This window comes from Lissotriton vulgaris, chromosome 7, assembly GCF_964263255.1.
Source record: "Lissotriton vulgaris chromosome 7, aLisVul1.2, whole genome shotgun sequence".
NCBI classification, from domain to species: domain Eukaryota; kingdom Metazoa; phylum Chordata; class Amphibia; order Caudata; family Salamandridae; genus Lissotriton; species Lissotriton vulgaris.
Genome location: NC_141695.1, coordinates 904,197,507 through 904,219,532, shown reverse-complemented (window position 1 = coordinate 904,219,532; position 22,026 = coordinate 904,197,507). Strand labels below are relative to the sequence as shown.

The following is a 22,026-nucleotide window of genomic DNA, read 5'->3' as shown; positions in this document are numbered from 1 at the left end:
TTCAGCCTGGTGTAGTTGGACAGATGATGGCAGCTGCAGAGGAACGGCCTTGGCTCTGGGTGGTTTATGTGCTGACTGTTGCTCTACCGGTGTTCCTCATCATTCTCTTCTGTTTTTCTGGAAAGGTATGTGTGGTTTTCCAACTTTTATCTGCCATATCTGCTACTCACAAAAAATGTCAAACCTCGCAAGATACTCCTGTCTGTGGTTATTTTTACAGCTTATTTTGTGGAATCTTGTAGGTAGTTTGCAGTATTTAATCTTGTTTATGTGCTTTTGTACAGTTTGTAGCTACAAGCTCATACATCAAGTTGTTACTAATTGTCTTCACTTGTGTGATACTGGTAAAGAGAACAGTGAGTCTATATAGGCTTTAGAAAAGACATGATACATAACTGTTGGCTGTCCTACAATTCTTGCCTCTTATTACATCAAAACGAATATTTTTCCTAATACAGAAGCAGCCCAGTCCTGCAGAGTACAAGAAGACTGATGAACCACAACCAGATGTGAGTGATAAGGAGGAAGGAAAGGTGGAAGATGAAGACGAGGAAGGTGAAATGGAGGTGGATGAGAAGCAAGGTATGGAACTTTAAACCATATTTCATATGAGTCTGAGTCAATCTAAGATTATTAGTGAGCAACTAAGTTAAAACGAGCCCTGAAGAAGAACAATGTGATCTTTTTATTAGAAGAGAAACAGAAGAGTGATGCTGAAGATGCTGGAAATGGGAGTCAGGAGGAAGATGTAGACGAGGAGGAAGAAAAAGAACCTGATGCAAAGGTAGGTACAAAATGGTCTTTTCTCTGTTTGTTTATGCCTTCTGCAATATGATTGAGTTGTTACTGCCCACAATCTTTATTGAACTTTTGTGATGTGTGTTAAATTAAATGTATTCTTACAAAGCATTATGAGTGGTCCTAATGCTGCCACATAATTTTCCAACCTGTCATTAGGTAGTTGTTGTGTAGAGAAAAATGTCAAATGGTCCAAAATAGTGTACTTGGTTTTGCAATTTTTAGATAATTCTAAAGAATGCAATTACCCAATGGTGTACATACACACTAACCTCAGCAGATGCCACGGGTGGGAACCAGAGGCTCGGTACTAAGGGGCAAGCCAGCCTCCACTTTACTATGAATCCACAAAAGATGACTACCCCTAGATTGTGTTCCTAAAGGTATCTACAGAGTTAGGGGGAGATGCATTGCCAATGGGGGCATCTCATAAAAAGTTACGGACTGGCCTCACACACCACCCGGTGTCATACTTAATCATCGGCTGTCTTCTCCCTCTAAAAACTTGGTTTGATAGAGGGCGGGCCTACACCTGGAGACAGGGATGCACTTCTAAAATCTAAGTGATGGCTGTGGGGGGGGGGGGGTGAAAAAGTGTATTACAAACCATTACCCTTGTCCATATCCTTAGTTTATTCAGTGATCAAAGGTATGGTAGTTAACAGAAGTGGTCGTGATATGGGACATTAATCTCCCTTCACCGTGTTATAAAGGGTCGACATGTTTCTGCTAATGTGTCCCCGCAGGGTACGCAGCATTCTTCAGGACCAAAGGGGAGGTTATTACCTAGAGGTCCACTTCCTGACACCTTGTGTCATAAAAATGGACCGGCTACTAATGTGTGAAGGGGCAGTGAATCACAAAGGGGTACTTGTAATTCACAGCCCCTTCACACATTCGAAGAGAACAGTCCCAGTCCGTGTTCCGTAGCAACCACAGCACTGAAACTGCCCTCATCGCCGCCACTGACGACATCAGGATCCTGCTCGACAATGGAGAAACCGCGGCCCTAATACTCCTGGAACTGTCAGCCGCTTTCGACAGTCTGCCACCGCACACTAAAAGCACGCCTCCACGATGCCGGAATCCAAGAGAAGGCCTGGACTGGACCACCTCCTTCCTTTCCGGGAGAAAGAGTGTCCGCTTCTGCTCCAAAGCCACTGAGATCATCTGCTGTGTACCCCAAGGATCATCCCTCAGCCCAACGTTGTTCAACGTATACATGGCACTGCTCGACCACGTCGTCCGACGGCACGACCTAAACATCATCTCCCACGCCGACGATACCGAGCTGATCCTCTTGCTCACCATGAACCCCCACACCGCCAAAACCAACCTCCACGAAGGAATGAAGGCCGTCGCCGACTGGATGAGGAACAGCCGATTGAAGCTGAACTCTGACAAGACGGCGGTCCTCATCCTCTGTTCCACCCCCTCAGCCTGGGACGGCTCCTAGTGGCCAATGGCAGTAGGAGCACCTCCTACGCCCACCGACCACGCACAAAACCTAGGGGTCATCCTCGACTCCACACTCCATGACGAAGCACGTCAACGCCGTCTCCTCCTCTTGCTTCAACACCCTCTGCATGCTTCGCAGGATCTTCAAGTGGATCCCCACTGTGAGAAGTTGGCCTGATATGCAGTGCTCACTATTCTAGTGATCACTATGTATCGTACCAAACGACCCTTATTGATGATTGGTTGTAAGTCAACCTTATAGACCAGCTATCCTAGTAGCATGGACAAGAGCAGTCTTTAGGCTAAACTCTAGAGGGCGTGTTAAGCCAGCTGTTATACCATCACATATACCCCTTGAACACCAAGTGAAAGGACACCACACAAGCTGTTATGAAAATAAAAGGATATTTATTTATAACACAACAACCCTGGACTCTTTATGAGGACAGGGCGCTAAGCACAATACAAAACTCTTACGAAAATACTTCAAGTTGCACAATTTACACAAATGCCCGAGGGGCACGAAAAACCATATACTACAAAAGTGGAATGCGAAATTACTAGCAGGTAAGTACTACTCTCAGAGGCTTTAGAACCGCTGGGCCTACAATGCTGAACCCTTAAATTAGAAGCAGGAGGCCTAGGGGCGTCGTGTGCAGAGTGGAAACTCTCACGCGTAATGCGGGACAAAGTCTATGGATACTAGTAAATGCAAAGTTAGTGTTCTCGGGCGACTAGGTAGGTCAAAAACGAAAGTGGATCTACGCTGGAGCACCGTGGTACTCGGTTTACCTAGCCCAGGGGCTGCGGCTGCATAGGGTTCAAGTGTCTTCGGGAATCCTCGTTGACGAACCAGGAGCCTGAAGTGAAAGTTGCTGGCAGGCGACCAGTGAAGATGTTCCGGGCTGATCCAAGGACTGGATCAGTGAAGAAGGGTACCTGTAAGTAGAGGGGACAGAGTTCTGAATCGCTAGCCAGCGATTAATTAGGTGGGCACCAGGATGGCACCGGACAAGGTCACTCAGCCAGGCGAAGAGGTGACACTGGATTCTGCTGCTGCACGGACCAGGGCGCTGATGTCGACCAGGCTGGAGGTCTGCGAGCTGTCCCACGTCGGTTGTCTGCTGCTGGCGATGCTGGATCCGGTGAAGGAGGCAACATGCCTTGGCTAAGGCAAGCCCACGTGGTGACACAAAATGGCGTCTGGAGTAGACCAGGAGGGTCCGAGGAAGGTCCCCTTCAGGAGGAGACTAGGGCTAGTCTAGAGGAGCTAGACCAGCGGTGAAACAAACGTAGGACGTCATCTGGAGGGTCACTAGCCAACGGGAAAGTGACCGGACAACGTAGCAGCAACCCAGGAGCAAAAGGGCCCCACGCAGATCTGGTGGATGCTGGGGGGGCTGGACTTCCGTGCTCGTGCTGCTTGGGGTTGGGGCTTCTCTTCCCCAGTGCACCCACTCGAGGGTCCCTCGGTGGTCGTGCTGGTTCAGTGTCGTGCTGGTTCTGATGATCGCCGGGTCCTCTGGTCTCGTCGCACCCACGGTTCTCAGCTGTGCTGTAGAGGCAGGTTGAGGTCAGAGAGGGCAGGGAGTCCGGGTTCGTCGTGCTGGTCAGTCTGGTTCTGGAGGAAGGACGTTTCAGCAAACCACAAGATACTTAGTTGGTGCCTGCTGATGCAGGGTGACTACTCCTTAGTCACAAGGGAGAAATCTTGAGAAGAAGTCGAGAGTTCCTTTTGTAGAAAGTAGTTTCAGGATTCAAAGATGATCTAATTTGGAAGGGTCCCCGCTCCTACCTTTATTCTAAAGAAAGGGGCTGGTACGCGACTAGGTCCTACCCATGGGTGGGACCAGGAAGGGGGGTGGTTACACCCCTCTCCCCTGTCCGGACTTTCCCCAGCTCAGGGGTTGGTGTGCCCCTGGAACTGGTTCAAGCCGGCATATGCACAGTGAGCACCGGGGTACCACTTGCAGTCACCTTCCTATTCAGCCCTGCCTACCTAGGATACACAAAACCCTGTCTGGGATGGTGCTAGCACCGCCCCTGACAGGAAACCCTTTGTCCAAGCTCTCTTCGCTGGAAGGACTCCCAGCAGCAGGAGGTCAGACTTGTGTCTGTGGTGGCAGCATCCATTTTGTGATGCTGAGGCTTGAGTTAACTTTAACTGGGGTTCACAGTTACATACATGTCATGTCCCTCTAGAAGGGTGAAATGCTAACCCCGTCGCCAGAATTGGCGAGGGGTTAGTATTCCAATTCGTATGACACCTTACTCGACATGTTTTGATAAAGCGATACCTAAGTTGGCAAATAACCGCGAGGATTATAATGCACTTAAGAGTATATGGTACGCGTTATTATGGAACAGCTATTAGGACTTGGTTCCGCAAGCTGCAGACGGGCTCAGCTCATGCCAGAGCACCATCTCACATAATTCCAAGCACTCTGCCTTCAGGATTGATAAGGCCTGCCATAGGAGTTACTGAAAGGTATATATGTGTCCATTTTAGGGTTAGATATAGGTATACTATATCTAAAGCAAAGGGTGATTACACCACCTTGCCCCAGCTGTCGTGCAGCCGGTTGTGTCAGATTTAGATGGCCAGCCAGGGGTGGCATAATACATGCTGCAGCCCCTGGGTACACCTATGCCCGGCGTTACAGGGACTGATAAGGTGGCCCAGTACCAATTGGTTACTGCACCTAAGGTACACGTGTCAATTTAGTGAGAGAACAGCTAGGCTGTGGGTCCGATTAGCAGGCCCACAGCCAGGGAAGTCGTAAACCAGTGAAGCAAAAAGCAAACATCTGGGGTGATCATAGGATTGCAGACCCTACTCTCCTACATGACCCCCCCCCCCCCCGCCCCCCCCCCCCCAACTTTGGGACAATAAACTAACCTTGACCAGGTGAGTCTTCTTGCTCTAAGTAGAAATACCCAGAGAGCCCATCTGCATTGCCATGATCAGTGCCAGGTCTATGCTCCACTGTAAAATCCATCCCCTGTAGGGAAATGGACCACCTAAGCAGTTTACGATTTTCACCCTTCATCTGATTTAGCCACAAGAGGGGCTTGTGGTCGGTCTAAATCTTGAAATGAGTGCCAAACAAGTATGGCCTCAGTTTCTTCAGGGCCCAAACCACAGCAAAGGCCTCCCTCTCAATAGCTGACCAATGTTTCTCTCTGGGGGTCAGCCTTCTGCTAATAAAAGCAATGGGCTGGTCATGACCATCAAAATTCAGCTGAGATAGAACAGCTCCCACACCCAACTCAGAAGCATCTGTTTGGACAATGAATGGTTTGGAGTAGGCTGGACTCTTTAGGATAGGTGCTGTGCACATGGCCTGCTTTAGGTCATCGAATGCTTTTTGACAGCCTGCTGTCCACTGAACTTTCTTTGGCATCTTTTTACTTGTCAGGTCATTAAGTGGAGTCACAATTGATCCATAATTTCTGACAAATTTCCTGTAATAACCAGTCAGGCCCAAGAAAGCTCGAACCTGAGTCTGGGTGGTTGGAGGAGCCCAGTCCTTGATGGATTGTATCTTGCTCGCCAGTGGCTGAACCTGGCCTCCACCTACAAGGTGGCCCAGGTATACAACCTGTGTCTGCCCTATCTGGCACTTTGTGGCCTTGATAGTGAGACCTGCTGCTTGCAGTGCCTCTAACACTTTCCTCAGGTGGACCAGGTGATCCTCCCAGGTGGAACTAAAGACAGCTATATCAAGATATGCTGCACAGAAGTCATCCAGCCCAGTGAGAACTTGATTCACCAGCCTTTGGAAGGTGGCAGGTGCCTTTTTCCAGACCAAAGGGCATTACCACAAATTGATAATGCCCACCAGGGGTAGAAAATGCTGTCTTGGGCTTGGCTTCCTCAGCTAACCTGATTTGCCAATACCCAGCTGTCAGGTCAAATGTGATTAAGTAGTTTGCAGAAGCCAATCTATCTATAAGTTCATCTGCCCTTGGTATTGGGTGGGCATCAGTCTTAGTGACTGCATTGAGGCCTCTGTAGTCTACGCAAAACCATCTCTTTCTTACCACCCTGGGTGTGAGGCTTTGGCACTAGAACTACTGGACTAGCCCAAGGGCTATCTGTCGGCTCAATGACTCCCAGCTCCAACATTTTCTGCACTTCTGTTTTAATGCAGTCTCTGACATGATCAGGCTGTCTGTAGATTTTACTCTTAACTGGCAGACTGTCACCAGTGTCGACCTCATGGGTACACCAACTGGTTTGACTGGGTGTCAGAGAGAACATATGTCTAAAGGATTGAAGAACTTGTTTGCAATCCTTTTGCTGATGTTCAGAGAGGCTGCCACAAAAGACAACACCATCTACTGACCCATCATCAGGGTTCTGAGTGAGCAGGTCTGGGAGAGGGTCACTCTCCTCCTCCTGTCCCTCATCTGTGGCCATGAGCAAGCTCATGTCCTTCCTGTCGACATATGCCTTGAGCCTATTCACATGGAGCATCCCTGAGGGGGCTCCTGGGAGTTCCCAAGGTCCACCAGGTAGGTGACCTCTCCCTTTTGCTCAATGATTGTGTGGGGCCCAGACCATTTGTCTTTGGGTGCTGCTGGGGCCACTGGCTCCAACACCCACACCTTCTGTCCAGGCCTGTACACAGTCAGGACAGCCTTTTGGTCATGCCAAGCTTTTTGGAGTTCTTGGCTTGCCTCAAGGTTTTTAGAAGCCTTTTCCATATACTCGGCCATCCTGGAGCGGAGACCAAGTACATAGTCCACTATGTTGGTTGCAGGCTTTTTGAGAGGTCTCTCCCATCCTTCCTTCACCGGGGTCCTCACAGGATGCCCATGCAGAAATTCAAAAAGGGCTGTAGCCAACCCCCTGCTGTGGGACCTCTCTGTAAGCAAACAAAAGGCAGGGTATCAGGACATCCCATCTATGTCTGAGCTTTTCGGGTAGTCCATGAATCATCCCTTTTAGGGTCCTGTTGAACCTTTCAACAAGCCCATTGCACTGTGGATGATAGGGTGTGGTGAACTTGTAGTTGACACCACATTCCTTCCACATTGCAGTCAGATATCCTGACATGAAGTTTGCACCTCTGTCAGAGACAACCTCCTTAGGGAAGCCCACTCTGGAGAACACTCCAACTAGGGCTCTTGCCACAACAGGTGCTGTAGTGGTCCTAAGGGGAATAGCTTCAGGATACCTGGTGGCATGGTCCACCACCACCAGTATAAACGTGTGCCCTGATGCTGTCTGGGGTTCCATTGGACCAACAATGTCAATCCCCACTCTTTTAAAGGGTACCCCCACCACAGGTAGTGGTATAAGGGGGGCCTTTGTTGTGCCACCTGACTTACCACTGGCTTGGCAAGTGGCACAGGAGCGACAAAACTCCCTGGTATCTTCATTCATGTGAGGCCAGTGAAAGTGTGAGACAAGTCTGTCCCAAGTCTTATTCTGGCCTAAGTGTCCTGCAAGGGGAATCTCATGGGCCAAGGTAAGAAGGAAACCTCTCTGTGACAAGGGAATGACCAGCCTCCTGGTTGCACCAGGTTTGGGGTCTCTTGCTTTAGAGTACAGGAGTCCATCATCCCAGTATACCCTGTGGGCACCTGTGGCGTTCCCTGCAGCCTCAGCAGCAGTCTGCTGTCTGAGGGGTTCAAGAGAAGGACAGTCTAACTGTGCCTTCCCCAGGTCTTCTCTGGAGGGTCCCCCTGAACCTCAACCTGATCAGGTTCAAGTTCTTTAGGCTCAGTTTCCCTCAGCTCTTTGAGGTCAGCCTCCTCTGAGACTTGATCCACAACCCTACTGCTCTTCTTCTTGGTAGGTGTCTGGTCCATTGTTGCAGGATCCAGCACCTGTTCAGTGGGGCATCTTCTGGCTTGTGACCTAGTCACAGCAAGCACATGTGCTGGCAAGCCTATTATTTCCATGTGAGTCCTCTGCTCCACTTCTGACCAAAGTGATGTTTCCAAATCATTGCCCAACAAACATTCAACTGGGAGGTCTGAACTAACCACAACTTTCTTTTGGCCACTTACCCCTCCCCAGGAGAAATCAACAATTGCCATACTATGGTGGGTAGCGACCTTGCTGGCATTGGTCACTAGGTAGTCTGTACCTAGTATGATCTGTCCAGGGTCCACAAAGTTAGGTGTCACCATTGTGACACTGGCACAAGTGTCCCTGTAGGCCTGAGCCATTTTTCCATTTATAAAAGGTGTCTGCCTGTATTTGCCCAAAGTATTGGGACTTGCATCAGGGGATATATCCACATCCCCTGTACAGACAAGGACAGCCTGAGTGAGTGTGCCAACTAGGTTGTCATACCCCTCAGATCCCAAGGTTAACCCAACTAATCCCTTGGGAGGTGCACTACCACTACTGACTGTACTAGGGGGTGCAGGTGGCTTAAGGGCTGTAGTGGTAGGAGTTTGCCCTCCTTTCTTGGTGCACTCACTAAACCAGTGAGTTTTACTTTTACAGTATTGGCACCACCTTTTTGACTGGCCTTCTTGAGTCTTCTTTTTCTGCTGTGAAGCCTGACCCCCACCCTCTTTGGTTTGTTGGGGGCCTGTCGAAGACTTCTGGTCATTTTGCTCATTCTTATTACTACCCTTTTGGTCTGCTTTCTTCTGACCACCCTGGTTCTGAGCCTGGTTCTGCTTGACCCTTGTTCTGACCCATCTGTCTGACTTCTTTCCCAATTCTTGGGGAGAGGTCAGATCTGAGTCAACAAGGGGCTGATGCAACAACTGGTTCTGACCGTTATTTAAAATCTGTTCCCTCATGATCAGATTGTACAACCCTGTATAATCAGTAACCTTACTGCCCAGCAACCAGTCTTCCAAAGCCTTAGTGGCACAATCCACAAAGTCAGACCAATCCTGAGACTGAATTTTCTGGGTGTCCCTGAACAGCAACCTGTACTGCTCAGTTCTTAAGCCAAACCCATCAATCAGTGTATTTTTCAGGACTTGGTAATTGTTAGTATCCTCAGCTCTAGTAGTGAGGAGCTTATCTCTACCTTTGCCTTCAAAGGAGAGCCACAAGATAGCTGCCCACTGACTCTGGGGGACACACTGGACAGTGCAGGCCCTCTCCAAAGCAGTCATCCATTTGTGGATGTCATCCCCTTGTTTAAAGGGGGGCACTATCTTACTCAGGTCTCTAGTGTCTAAACTCCTGTCCTTTTCTCTAGGTAAAATGCTGCCACAAGTGGAGTCTGCCCCACTCAATTTCTGCTCTCTAGCAAAGGCAAGTCTCTCTTTGGCCAGGGCAAGTTCTTCCCTTTCAATCCTCAGATTGACTTCCCTCATCTTGGCCTCATGCTCTCTCCTCTGAGGGGATGTCATCCCTCTGTGAGAAGAGGTCTGAGAGCCATTGGTTCGAATTGATCTGTTAGAGCCTCTGGATAGAGACCTAACTCGTCCACTCCCAATGTTAAGCCTGCCTGAGAGTGGGCCTGGGGGTCCCCCAAATCCATTCTCATGCCTACTTAAGTTGGTCCTGGTGAGTCTACTGACTTCTACCTGACCCTTATCTGCCTCATCCCCTGACAACTCCTGATCCTCTTCCTCACCACCACTAACTGCTTCATTGAGGTTGAGGTCGGGGTCCCCAAGGGTTCCCTCTAAGGGGGGCATGCTCCCATCTGGATTAGAAGGACCTGTATTAGAAGCCCTCCTGGCATCATAAGTCTCTAAGAGACCAATCAGGAATGGGATGGTAGGGTTAGAACCCTGTTTTAGCTTCCTGGAGGTACACACTTGTCTCATCTCCTGGAAGCTAAGAGCTGCATATCTTGATATGGCCTGTGGAGGGTCAACTGACACAAGGGGGGCCTCCGAGTTCCCTCCTTTGTCTGACATGCTTTTCTAGTGAGGTGTAAGTGGTGCACTTACCTACACTATTTGTTTGCCTACTGATCCCTTGCTAAGAGTTGTAGTCAGGGTGTGCTAGGCCCTGTTGAACTACAACAGCTGGTTCAGTAGAACTCAGAGTATTCTAAGCTAAGTTATATGTACCTTGGTACTTATGTGATCTTTCAAATGATATTCTTAGGATACTTGTGGTAAAACAGCAAGCTCAAATCCCAACCGCTGCTCACCAATGTGAGAAGTTGGCCTGATATGCAGTGCTCACTATTCTAGTAATCACTATGTATCATACCAAACGACCCTTATTGATGATTGGTTGTAAGTCAACCTTATAGACCAGCTATCCTAGTAACATGGACAAGAGCAGTCTTTAGGCTAAACTCTAGAGGGCGTGTTAAGCCAGCTGTTATACCATCACATATACCCCTTGAACACCAAGTGAAAGGACACCACACAAGCTGTTATGAAAATAAAAGGATATTTATTTATAACACAACAACCCTGGACTCTTTATGAGGACAGGGCGCTAAGCACAATACAAAACTCTTACGAAAATACTTCAAGTTGCACAATTTACACAAATGCCCGAGGGGCACAAAAAACCATATACTACAAAAGTGGAATGCGAAATTACTAGCAGGTAAGTACTACTCTCAGAGGCTTTAGAACCGCTGGGCCTACAATGCTGAACCCTTAGATTAGAAGCAGGAGGCCTAGGGACGTCGTGTGCAGAGTGGAAACTCTCACGCGTAATGCGGGACAAAGTCTATGGATACTAGTAAATGCAAAGTTAGTGTTCTCGGGCGAACCCGACTAGGTAGGTCAAAAACGAAAGTGGATCTACGCTGGAGCACCGTGGTACTCGGTTTACCTAGCCCAGGGGCTGCGGCTGCATAGGGTTCAAGTGTCGTCGGGAATCCTCGTTGACGAACCAGGAGCCTGAAGTGGAAGTTGCTGGCAGGCGACCAGTGAAGATGTTCCGGGCTGATCCAAGGACTGGATCAGTGAAGAAGGGTACCTGTAAGCAGAGGGGACAGAGTTCTGAATCACTAGCCAGTGATTAGGTGGGCACCAGGATGGCACCGGACAAGGTCACTCAGCCAGGCGAAGAGGTGACACTGGATTCTGCTGCTGCACGGACCAGGGCGCTGATGTCGACCAGGCTGGAGGTCTGCGAGCTGTCCCACGTCGGATATCTGCTGCTGGCGATGCTGGATCCGGTGAAGGAGGCAACAAGCCTTGGCTAAGGCAAGCCCACGTAGCGACACAAAATGGCATCTGGAGTGGACCAGGAGGGTCAGAGGAAGGTCCCCTTCAGGAGGAGACTAGGGCTAGTCTAGAGGAGCTAGACCAGCGGTGAAACAAACGTAGGACGTCGTCTGGAGGGTCACTAGCCAACGGGCAAGTGACCGGACTACGTAGCAGCAACCCAGGAGCAAAAGGGCCCCACGCAGATCTGGTGGATGCTCGGGGCTGGACTTCGGTGCTCGTGCTGCTTGGGATTGGGGCTTCTCTTCCCCAGTGCACTCCCTCGAGGGTCCCTCGGTGGTCGTGCTGGTTCAGTGTCGTGCTGGTTCTGATGATCGCCGGGTCCTCTGGTCTCGTCGCACCCACGGTTCTCAGCTGTGCTGTAGAGGCAGGTTGAGGTCAGAGAGGGCAGGGAGTCCGGGTCTCGTCGTGCTGGTCAGTCTGGTTCCGGAGGAAGGACGTTTCAGCAAACCGCAAGATACTTAGTTGGTGCCTGCTGCTGCAGGGTGACTACTCCTTAGTCACAAGGGAGAAATCTTGAGAAGAAGTCGAGAGTTCCTTTTGTAGAAAGTAGTTTCAGGATTCAAAGATGATCTAATTTGGAAGGGTCCCCGCTCCTACCTTTATTCTAAAGAAAGGGGCTGGTACGCGACTAGGTCCTGCCCATGGGTGGGACCAGGAAGGGGGGTGGTTACACCCCTGTCCGGACTTTCCCCAGCTCAGGGGCTGGTGTGCCCCTGGAACTGGTTCAAGCCGGCATATGCACAGTGAGCACCGGGGTGCCACTTGCAGTCACCTTCCTATTCAGCCCTGCCTACCTAGGATACACAAAACCCTGTCTGGGATGGTGCTAGCATCGCCCCTGACAGGAAACCCTTTGTCCAAGCTCTCCTCGCTGGAAGGACTCCCAGCAGCAGGAGGTCAGACTCGTGTCTGTGGTGGCAGCATCCATTTTGTGATGCTGAGGCTTGAGTTAACTTTAACCGGGGTTCACAGTTACATACATGTCGTGTCCCTCTAGAAGGGTGGAATGCTAACCCCGTCGCCAGAATTGGTGAGGGGTTAGTAATCCAATTCGTATGACACCTTACTCGACATGTTTTGATAAAGCGATACCAAAGTTGGCAAATAACCGCGAGGATTATAATGCACTTAAGAGTATATGGTACGCGTTATCATGGAACCGCTATTAGGACTTGGTTCCGCAAGCTGCAGACGGGCTCAGCTCATGCCAGAGCACCATCTCACATAATTCCAAGCACTCTGCCTTCAGGATTGATAAGGTTTTGCCATAGGAGTGACTGATAGGAATATATGTGTCCATTTTAGGGTTGGATATAGGTATGCTATATCTAAAGCAAAGGGTGATTACACCACCTTGCCCCAGCTGTCGTGCAGCCAGTTGTCAGATTTAGATGGCCAGCCAGGAGTGGCATAATACATGCTGCAGCCCCTGGTAGGCCCTGGGTACACCTATGCCCGGCGTTACAGGGACTGATAAGGTGGCCCAGTACCAATTGGTAACTGCCCCTAAGGTACACGTGTCAATTTAGTGAGAGAACAGCTAGGCTGTGGGTCTGATTAGCAGGCCCACAGCCAGGGAAGTTGTAAACCAGTGAAGCAAAAAGCTAAAATCTGGGGTGATCATAGGATTGCAGACCCTACTCTCTTACACCCACCACACCTAGGACGGTCACCCAGGCCCTAGTCTGCAGTAGACTGGACTACGGCAACACACTCTGCGCAGGATCCCTGGCCAAGCTCCTGAAACTACTCCAACGCGTCCAGAGCGCCTCCGCACGCCTGATCCTCGACATCCCGCACCACAGCCATATCACACCCCACCTGAGACCTGCACTGGCTCCCCATCAACAAGAGGATAACCTTCAAGCTCCTCACCCACAGGGCACTCCACGACACTGGACCAGCGTACCTCAACAGCTGCCTCAGCCTCTACACCTCCTCCCACCAGCTCCGCTCTGCAGACTGCGCCCTCGCCACTGTCCCCCCGCAAGAGTGACCGGCGGCAGACCATTCTCCCACCTCGCCGCCAAGACGTAGAACACCCTCCCCATCTGCCTACGGCAGACCGAAGTCGACCTAACCTTCAGGAGACTCCTCAAGACCTGGCTCTTCGAACAGTAGCAGCGTACATTTCTGCCTCTCCCGCCCCCCCCCCCCCCCCCCCCCCTCCCTCCCCTCCTCTCCAAAGACTTGGCTCTTCGAACAGTAGCAGTGTTCCCCCTCCCCTTCCCCCCCCCCCCCCCCCCCCCCGCTTTACAAATGCTATGATTGATTGAGATTAAAGGGTGGTGTGTCAATTTTAGGTGTACATGTGATGCACAATTTTGCACCAGCTGAAGACTTATAAGTGTGGTATGCCAGCAGCTCAAAGTAAAGGACCTTTGCATTGTCTAAGCGCAATCCAACCCATGCGTGGAAAATGGTGATGAACTGATTGAAGGATAACCTGCAGTATTTTCCTTACTGCTTATAAATATTGAAAGCATGAATATGTAACTGTCTCAGTTTAGCCATCCATGATAACCCTTAAATTTCATACAGTGTAAACTGGAGTAGGACTTTGCTAAATGCTTTTATAGTTTCAATAGTGCTGCCTCATGTACACTTCTGTCTTTATTCCAACTTTTCTGTCCCAGAAGACACTAGAAAAGCTTTATAGTATATCATGTGTGGCTGTAGATTTACAGTTACTCCCGCTATCTAGTGTTGGACGCAGACGTTTGGGAGTTTTTTGTTTTTTTTTATTGTGTTTGAGTCACAATACCTGCTGTGACCTAGTCTACAGTGCAATAGGATAAAAACTCCACCGGTTACAGAAACGCCGCTCCTTCCTGGAAATGAAACGGGCACTCGGGGGTCACAATCGGAAGTCATGCCATGCTCTTTCCAACGAAACTGCGTGTGCAATCAGATGGTAAGTCGTTGTTCTTCCAGTCCACGGAGGACTCCTAAGACTGGCTAGAGAGGTGGCGTTCCTCCGCAGACGCAGGTGGCTCATCCCAGGATCACCCTCGTAGATCCAACCGTCCTTCGGGAACATTGACTGAGTTAACCAGACACTGATATCAGTAGACTTTGCACGAACTGGGGTCCCACCCCATACCTAGTGTTTAGCTGTGGCACTGACTATACTGGCCCTTGCCACGATCCCTGGTTTAATGGGAGGAAGGTGCTATTTGCATCCGAACATTGTCTAATATTTGTATTGTTTCCCCTAATGAGCACTCTAGGATCACTGTCGGTGTTTATTTGCGACTTGATTTTGTGGAGGGGGTGGGGAGGCCCTTAGCGATTTTAGCGACCTATTCCTAGTTTGGGGCTACGTGGCCCTCAAGGTTTCAACCTGGGCAAATGTAACTGTTCTTTAGAGGGGAGGGTCGGATCTTGGGGTAGTTTGGTTGTGTAGCGTTACCCTCTACATGGTTCTAGTTATGGGTACGCAAGTGCTCTGCAAATTGGGGTGGTGAGCAGTTCTGAGTCCACATTGCAGGGAGGCGCAGTGGGGGGAGTGTGGGGGGGGGGGTTCCTAGGTGTTTTTCTAAGGGTTTTTTTTTTTTACAATTTTTAATGTTTTATGAGCAGTTTGTTTACCAAGGTCACATGCAAACTCGGTGGGGTTACCAGCACGCACAACTATCTACCCTGCACAATTCTGCTATGCTTTTGGTGTAGTTCCGCTCCAGAGGTTCCTTTCATGGTCCAGTGAGTCTCCCTGTGGGGGTTCTGCCGACTTTCGCCAGGGGACCTCCGTGACCCGCTTGTTATCCTTTCCCGGTGTGGGGGTGTGTCCCGCTGCACATTGCTGCTCTCTTGGCCCTGTGGGAAGCGGGCTGTTCTCCACAAATGAGTGGCATTCCTAATCACCTTTCCATCACTGGGTCAACTCAAAATAATCTCTTGGAATGTGAACGGACTGGGTGACCGAATTAAAAGGGGAATACTATTACAATATCTCAAATGCCACACCCTGACCTAGTGTTGCTCCAAGAAACACATATTCCTGGCACCACATACTGTGCACTAAATTGTTAGGGTTATAAACTGCTTGCCCATGCGGGTTACACACAGGGTTCCAGTGGGGAGGGCATCCTCGCACGAGCCTCCCTTCCTTTTCAAATCCAAAAAATTACACGCGACCCCTCTGGCCGCTTTGTCACGGTGTCCGGATGGTGGCAGAGTCGCTCCCTCAACGTGACCTCCCTATACATACCCCTCAAATTACACTCTTCCACCCTGACTGATTTGGGCCCTCACATGTTGAATCTACCCGAAGGGGAAACTTTACCAAAGGGAGACTGTAACGCTGCCATAGCCGGGGACTTGGATTGTTTACCACCCCGACAAGGAGAACCACAGGGGAAACTTGTATCTGACTTTTTAGCAGCCAGGGGACTGATGGATGGGTGGCGCACACCATACTCCTCCGACAAGCTATATACCTTCATTTCAGGGGTACATGGTAGTATGTCCTGCATAGACTACTTCAGCCTAGCCGCTCAGCTTTCTCTGTTCGGAGAAATCACCTTTTTGCCCAGAGGTATCTTACCACTCTCCTATCCTGACCCACTACTGTGGTGTGCCTTCTCGCTCTCGTCATGAGATGGCCCTCAACGCATGTTATCTTAAGGCGACGGAGATGCGGGACAAGCTGGTATAGGCCACAACAGATAATTTCTCAGAAAATGAGGGCTCAGTCGAATCTGATGTGACGCTCTGGGAGGCGTATTCGAGGATGTGGGATGGTGGCAGTGGTGGGTCTCCAGAAGGAGAAACTTAAGCAATTGGGGGATATAGAACTGGAGGTGACAAATCTTGAACGCGAACTAATCTCATACGCTTCCCCGACACCTCCCACAAGCTTGCAGTAAAACAAAAAGAATATAGCGATATAGCTAGAAATACGGCCCAAGCGCAATACCGGACCACTCAATATAGTGTCTGAGATTGGAGATGAGGCCAGTAAATTGTTGGCATGGCTAGATATGCGAGGGTTGGCCAATAGGGTGGTGGCTGAAATTGTGGCTCCTGATGGTGTGAGGCGGTACGACCGAGATGGGATCGCTGATAGCTTTGCTAACCATTTTGAGCGGCTCTGTCCCCACGTCCACCTCCATGCAGGAGGAAGCAGCTGAACTGCTTTCCACCCTCCCAAGGTTAGACCTTCAGGATGTCACTGACCTTGACACTGCCTTGACCCCTGAGGAAGTTTCTAAAGCAATTGGTGCATTGCAGTCCGGGAAGGGCATGGGTCCTAGTGGCCTTCCAATCGAGCTCTATAAAGCAGTCTCTTCGGTGCTTGCCCCGTTTCTCATACGGATGTATGACGAGAGTGTGGATCGTGGAATCCTGCCCGAAACACAGAGACTAACTAATATTGCGGTCATACACAAGAAAGGGACACCCCCGGACCAATGTGGTTCGTATCAACCAATCTCCATCCTCTACCCAGAGGTCAAGATCCTGGCCAAAATTCTGGCCCTTTGCCTCTCACCCCACCTTCATAAATGAATACACCTGGACCAATCCGGCTTTATGCCGACTAAAAATACGGCACTCAATCGCCTCTTCGGAGTGCTAGGCAGAGCCCCCACCATACAAGAGGATGTGATAATTGTGTCCTTAGGTGCCAAAATGGCGTTCAACCTGATCATGTGGCCTTTTCTGTTCACCTCTCTGGAAAGGTATGGGTTTGGCCCACAATTTTTGTCTTGCTTGTGTCTACTATATGCTAAACCCCCTAGCTCGCATCTCGGTAAACGGTGGCAGATCGGCGATTTTAGAGTTGGGGAAGGTTACGAGACCGGGTTGTCCGCCCTCGCCCTAGAACCATTGGCGCTGTGGATTAGAGGTGACCCCTCTATCCGCAGACTGAATTGGTCCCCGGACTGACCTGACCTGACCGGATCGCCCTCTATGCCAATGACATTCTTTTATATTTAGCCAAACTCCGATCCTCAATCCATGAATTGCTGCATATTCTCACCCTCTTTCGCAGATGTTCGGGCTACACCATTAATTAGGACAAGTTGTTGATTTACGTCTTCAGTGGGGAGCCTGCACGGCTTCCCCCGGGCTGCAACACCGACATAGTTACAATCGACTTCCGTTACTTGGGCATCTATGTCGCAGGAGATGTAGATGTTTTCCACCAGAAGAATCTCCTCTCTCCCCTGCACCGCCTCCGGGCTGACGTGCAACATCGGAAGACACTGCCCCTTACTCTATTAGGTAGAGCTGCCCTCTTTAAAATGATGGCACGTCCCGGTTTCCTCTAAGCCCTACGGGAATATGCCCTACCCCGTCCCGACTCAGTATTTCCAAACAATTGATTGAGGTCTGCTCACTACTATTGAAAGGCGGCACGCCCCGAATTGCCCTGACCACACTCGCACACCGCTGGTATGGCGGGGTATTGCTTTCCCTGCAATTAAAACTTATTACTGGGCCTCACAATTAGTGGTCCTCAATCATTGGGCCCACTGTCCTCTTACGGACCCAGCGTACAGGATGGACAGGCTCAATATAGCGGCGGGTAATTACTTGCGGGCGTTATATTGGGGGCTTGGGCATCTACCCAACTTTACCCCGACCTCCACCACAGTCTCGATCTGGCACACGCCAACTGCTGCGCTGGTTTGGAAAGGTAAAGTCACTCAGGTTACTCCGCTGCTGGAATTTTGACAATTGGGTATGCTTTCGGGTCAACCTGGGTTTGACAAATGGGACCTGATGCTCTTTCTGCCGAAGGGGACATGTGGGCGAAAGGTGTGGTGGTTCTGTTCGGTGAGTTGCAAGTAAAATACCAGCCGCATGAGAGGGAACTGTTCGATATCTTCAGGCACGTAGTGCATTAAGTAAGGTTATTCCCAAGGGCTTCGATCTGCCTGTTTTTTCACCTTTAGAGGATAGGCTTCTAGGCGACTACCTTCCAGATAAGTCCATCTCTTTGACCTACCGTAAAATACTTAATAATTCACCTGAATCTCTCGATAAACTCGCACGAAATAGTCTGATGACATGGGGGATTTACCTGACGGAGATTGGAGGAAGGCCCTGGCATTTCCCAGGGAGGTGGCGATCCTTTATCGCTTTAAGCTTATACAGCTCAAAATACTCCACAGGGCCTATTACACCAGTGCAGCACTTGTTATAATAGGTCTAACGGTCTCCCTGCTCTGTCCCCGAGACTGTGGTTCCCTGGGTACCTTCTTGCACGAGTGGTGGGACTGTCCAGTCCTACAACAGTATTGGAGTAGGTTTTTGTCCACCTTGTCCCGAATGGTCATAAACATATAGAAACCTCTCCTCAACTCTGTAAGTTAAATATTTGGGATGCCAGTGACCTCACCCACACCAAACAAACATGGGTTTCATTTTGCTGTATCATTGCAAAATAGCCAGAATATGGAAGGGGGGAGTTGGGCCCCGACATAAGAAATCGGCGAAGGACATGGACTGGTGCATGCAGGCCGAAAGGGTGGTGTAGGAGAGCAGGGGATGCCCAGGCCAATTAACTAAAATATAAGGCCCTTGGAACGAAAGCAGAGGGGATTTGGGGACCCCCTTGATGATTTCCCATTTAACGTTGATAAAGAGACACTTTAATGGTTTAATGTCAATGTGTGACCGAACTATTATCAGTGACGTTTCTTTTTATTTTATTGATTACATATACAAGGTATTTAGTCTGTGACTTGATCATTTCGACAACTGCTCTTTTTCTTTGCATTTGTGTTTTATTATTGTTTGTTGCTGCTTTCAATAATAAGATTTATAATAGACTCCACCTGTTGTCTTTCGCCCGGGTTTAAAAATTTGTGTCCGCTCAAGTTCTGACTATACATTTTCGCTTGGACAGTGTTACTTGTGCTGATCTACTGAACCCAGTATATACAAATTGTTGGTTCTGTCGAGAAAGGTAGAATTGCTTCAGAACGTTTTGCATTTATCCTGACATCTTGGAAAACCAATCGATGGCATATGTTATAAGCTCAAAATGTGCCTGATATATTGAAAATCATATACCATATCCAACAATACATATATACCAAGTCACAGGACTGTTCATCATATTCTATTACAGACATAAATATGTGCCAAATGCAAGGGGACTTGTATACAAGCCACTTGCGCCACCGGCACATTACTTTCAAAATGGAAAAAAAAGTGGCGTACTGGCAGCGCAAGGGGCTTGTAAATAAGCTCCAAAGTGAATTACATAGAACACAATCACAATAAAATTCACAATACACATAGAAAAAGACTTGGGCGTAAGCTTAGCAAATATAATACAACAGATAGCCTTATTTTTGGGCATTGATATATGGCATACTAGTACGGAATGCCGAATCTGTACGTCGACGTTTCAGCCCCCAATCAAAGAGTGCTTTTGCAAAACATCACCCAGGGTCTTATTCAGGACTGTGGATCAAGACGAAGGGGTCCCACGTGCACCTCTCACTTGTATCAAAGGCCTTTAGGTTGCTACATGGATGGAGGAGTCGTATAAAATCTCAGAAGTCCTCCATATGTACCTATATCCGAAAAACCGTATTGACCAGATTTCAAATATCGAGATGGGAGCATAGAATGTGCTCAGACCATTATCTGGTTCAGGAGCTGATATGCACTTTCCTGAATGGCAACACCTAGGGGTAACTATGGAACAAAGGCGTAATGGGCTAAACATGAAAACTTCAAATCAAGCACATTCTAACGTTGTACAGTGTGCTTTATCATGGAGCTATCTGTCTAATAGCCCTTCCCACCAGGGAGAAATGCGACCCATCGTATTCCTTCCTCTCTTGGCGTTGGGGAAACGGGAGCCGATAGTGCTTCCTGTGTTTTAGTAATTTAAACGTTTTCTAAAGAAGACATAATGTAAAATGTCCCCCGTGGTTAAATAAAAATAAAAACAAAAATAAATTCGAAACATTTCATTTGGTTCTACTTAGAAACGCGATATCAGATATACCTTCCAAAGCGGTGCCAATTTATCAGTCTGTCTCCGCAGCCCTACTGGAGTCTACTGGTAAGATGCGGGCCTGCAGAGAATGAGGTAACAAAGAGGGGACGGACGATAACTAAGCGTGCACGTCAGTCTCAGCATGCTGCAAAGCAGCTGCTCAGTGACTCATGGCAACACAGGAGCTGTCGAAACAGGGCTTCTCGATGGTCATGGCAATGCAGGCTCGGCATAGAACTGATTTGAGAGGGGATCTCCTGTCTGTTGGAATGGAGTGCAATCCTCCACAATAAATCAAAAGTACCCATTATTTATGGGGGTTCCTGCCAATAACGATCTTCAGGTTGCAACTTTACTCCAGTATTGGAGCTTTCATAGATTCACATGCCTGAATCATTCCCTGTCATCGAGACGGGAGTCTCCGGGGCATAAAAAAGCAATGCTTAGTAGTATAGCAAACTGGAAAGAGACCTAGACCCATTTCCTTTTTGTAACCCATAACCTTTATGTGAAAAAGGACCAAACTTTTCCCAGAACCAATCAGAGCTCCTCACCCTCGAACACTCCTGAGAGAACCTTTTGCCCCTCAGAGGCACGTTGTGCTAGGGAGTCTCATTTGAGCTCTGCTCAAACTCTAGCTATTCAGCTTTTGAGGAACTCTGTTTCTTGCTATCTTCACTTGGATTTGAGAATACATTCTGTTAGAAAGTCAGGAAAAGAAAAGAAGGGTCTATTTAGAGCCTGTGCTACCTGCTCTAAGAAGAGGCTCTACACTGATGACCCACATAAAGACTGCATTTACTGTCTTTACCCTGATCACCAAGCCAAGGACTGCAAGGTATGTTGCACTTTCTTTAGTAAAGACCCTTAGAGATCGTGAGGACGCCTTATGATATGGCTTCAGAAGTTGAAGGCCAGAAAGGAGGTAATGAGTGATCAGGAGTCCTCTATGTCTAGGAGATCCCAGAAGAGAAGCAAATCTCTTCAGACTCATTCATCAGGGGAACATCCTGGGAAGGCCCTAAAAAAGACCACTCATGGGTCTTCAGGGCGTAGTCCTTCAAAATCTCCTCAGCCAAAGGAAAAAGAGAGTAAAGGACACACTTCTGGTGACAAATCGTCTAAGAGATCCACTTCTGAGCCTTCCAAGTCACCACCTCTGGTCAGAGAATCCTTCAGGAAACCATCTTCCATCTCTCCTGAGGAGAAAACCAAAAAAAACTACATAGTCGACGAAGAAACCATCGTCTACGGCGACGAAAACAGAGGTACAGAAAATGTCAAAATTTCCAGCATTGCCTGTTAGTGTCGACGACGTCAGCATCGACGGTAGCATAGACTGCGAGGTCCAGCATTCTACTTTGGCCACAGCTGTGTCCTCTTCCCCTGTTGTTCCCGCCCCTGCCTGGATAGTGAAAAGACCTTTCACAGCCCCCGCTCCGCGGGTGCCGTACACAGTGGTTGTTAGCAGCTGAAAGGAGCACGTTACCTGGGACTGCGAGAACCCGCATTCTACTTTGGCCGCAGCTGTGTCCTCTTCCCCTGTTGTTCCTGCCCCTGCCTGGACGGATTTAACTGACTATACCTCTCCACCGGGCCGAGCTCGTGCCAAGGGCGGGCCCGTTGTAGCCCGGAGGAGACCGGACCGTTATACACCCCACCCACCCCGCGCC

At 49.2% G+C, this 22,026-nt stretch overlaps 1 protein-coding gene across 2 annotated transcripts in view; it reads left to right on the top strand.

Annotated features, from left to right (window-relative positions):
• Positions 1-22,026, top strand: part of CANX (calnexin) — a 468,009-nt gene that overhangs the window by 415,490 nt on the left and 30,493 nt on the right. For both annotated transcript variants that reach the window (XM_086931347.1, XM_086931348.1), the window contains 3 exons: positions 6-125; positions 459-582; positions 693-784. In XM_086931347.1, coding sequence (XP_086787473.1) covers positions 6-125; positions 459-582; positions 693-784 — 336 coding nt within the window. The remainder of the gene's footprint in view (positions 1-5; positions 126-458; positions 583-692; positions 785-22,026) is intronic.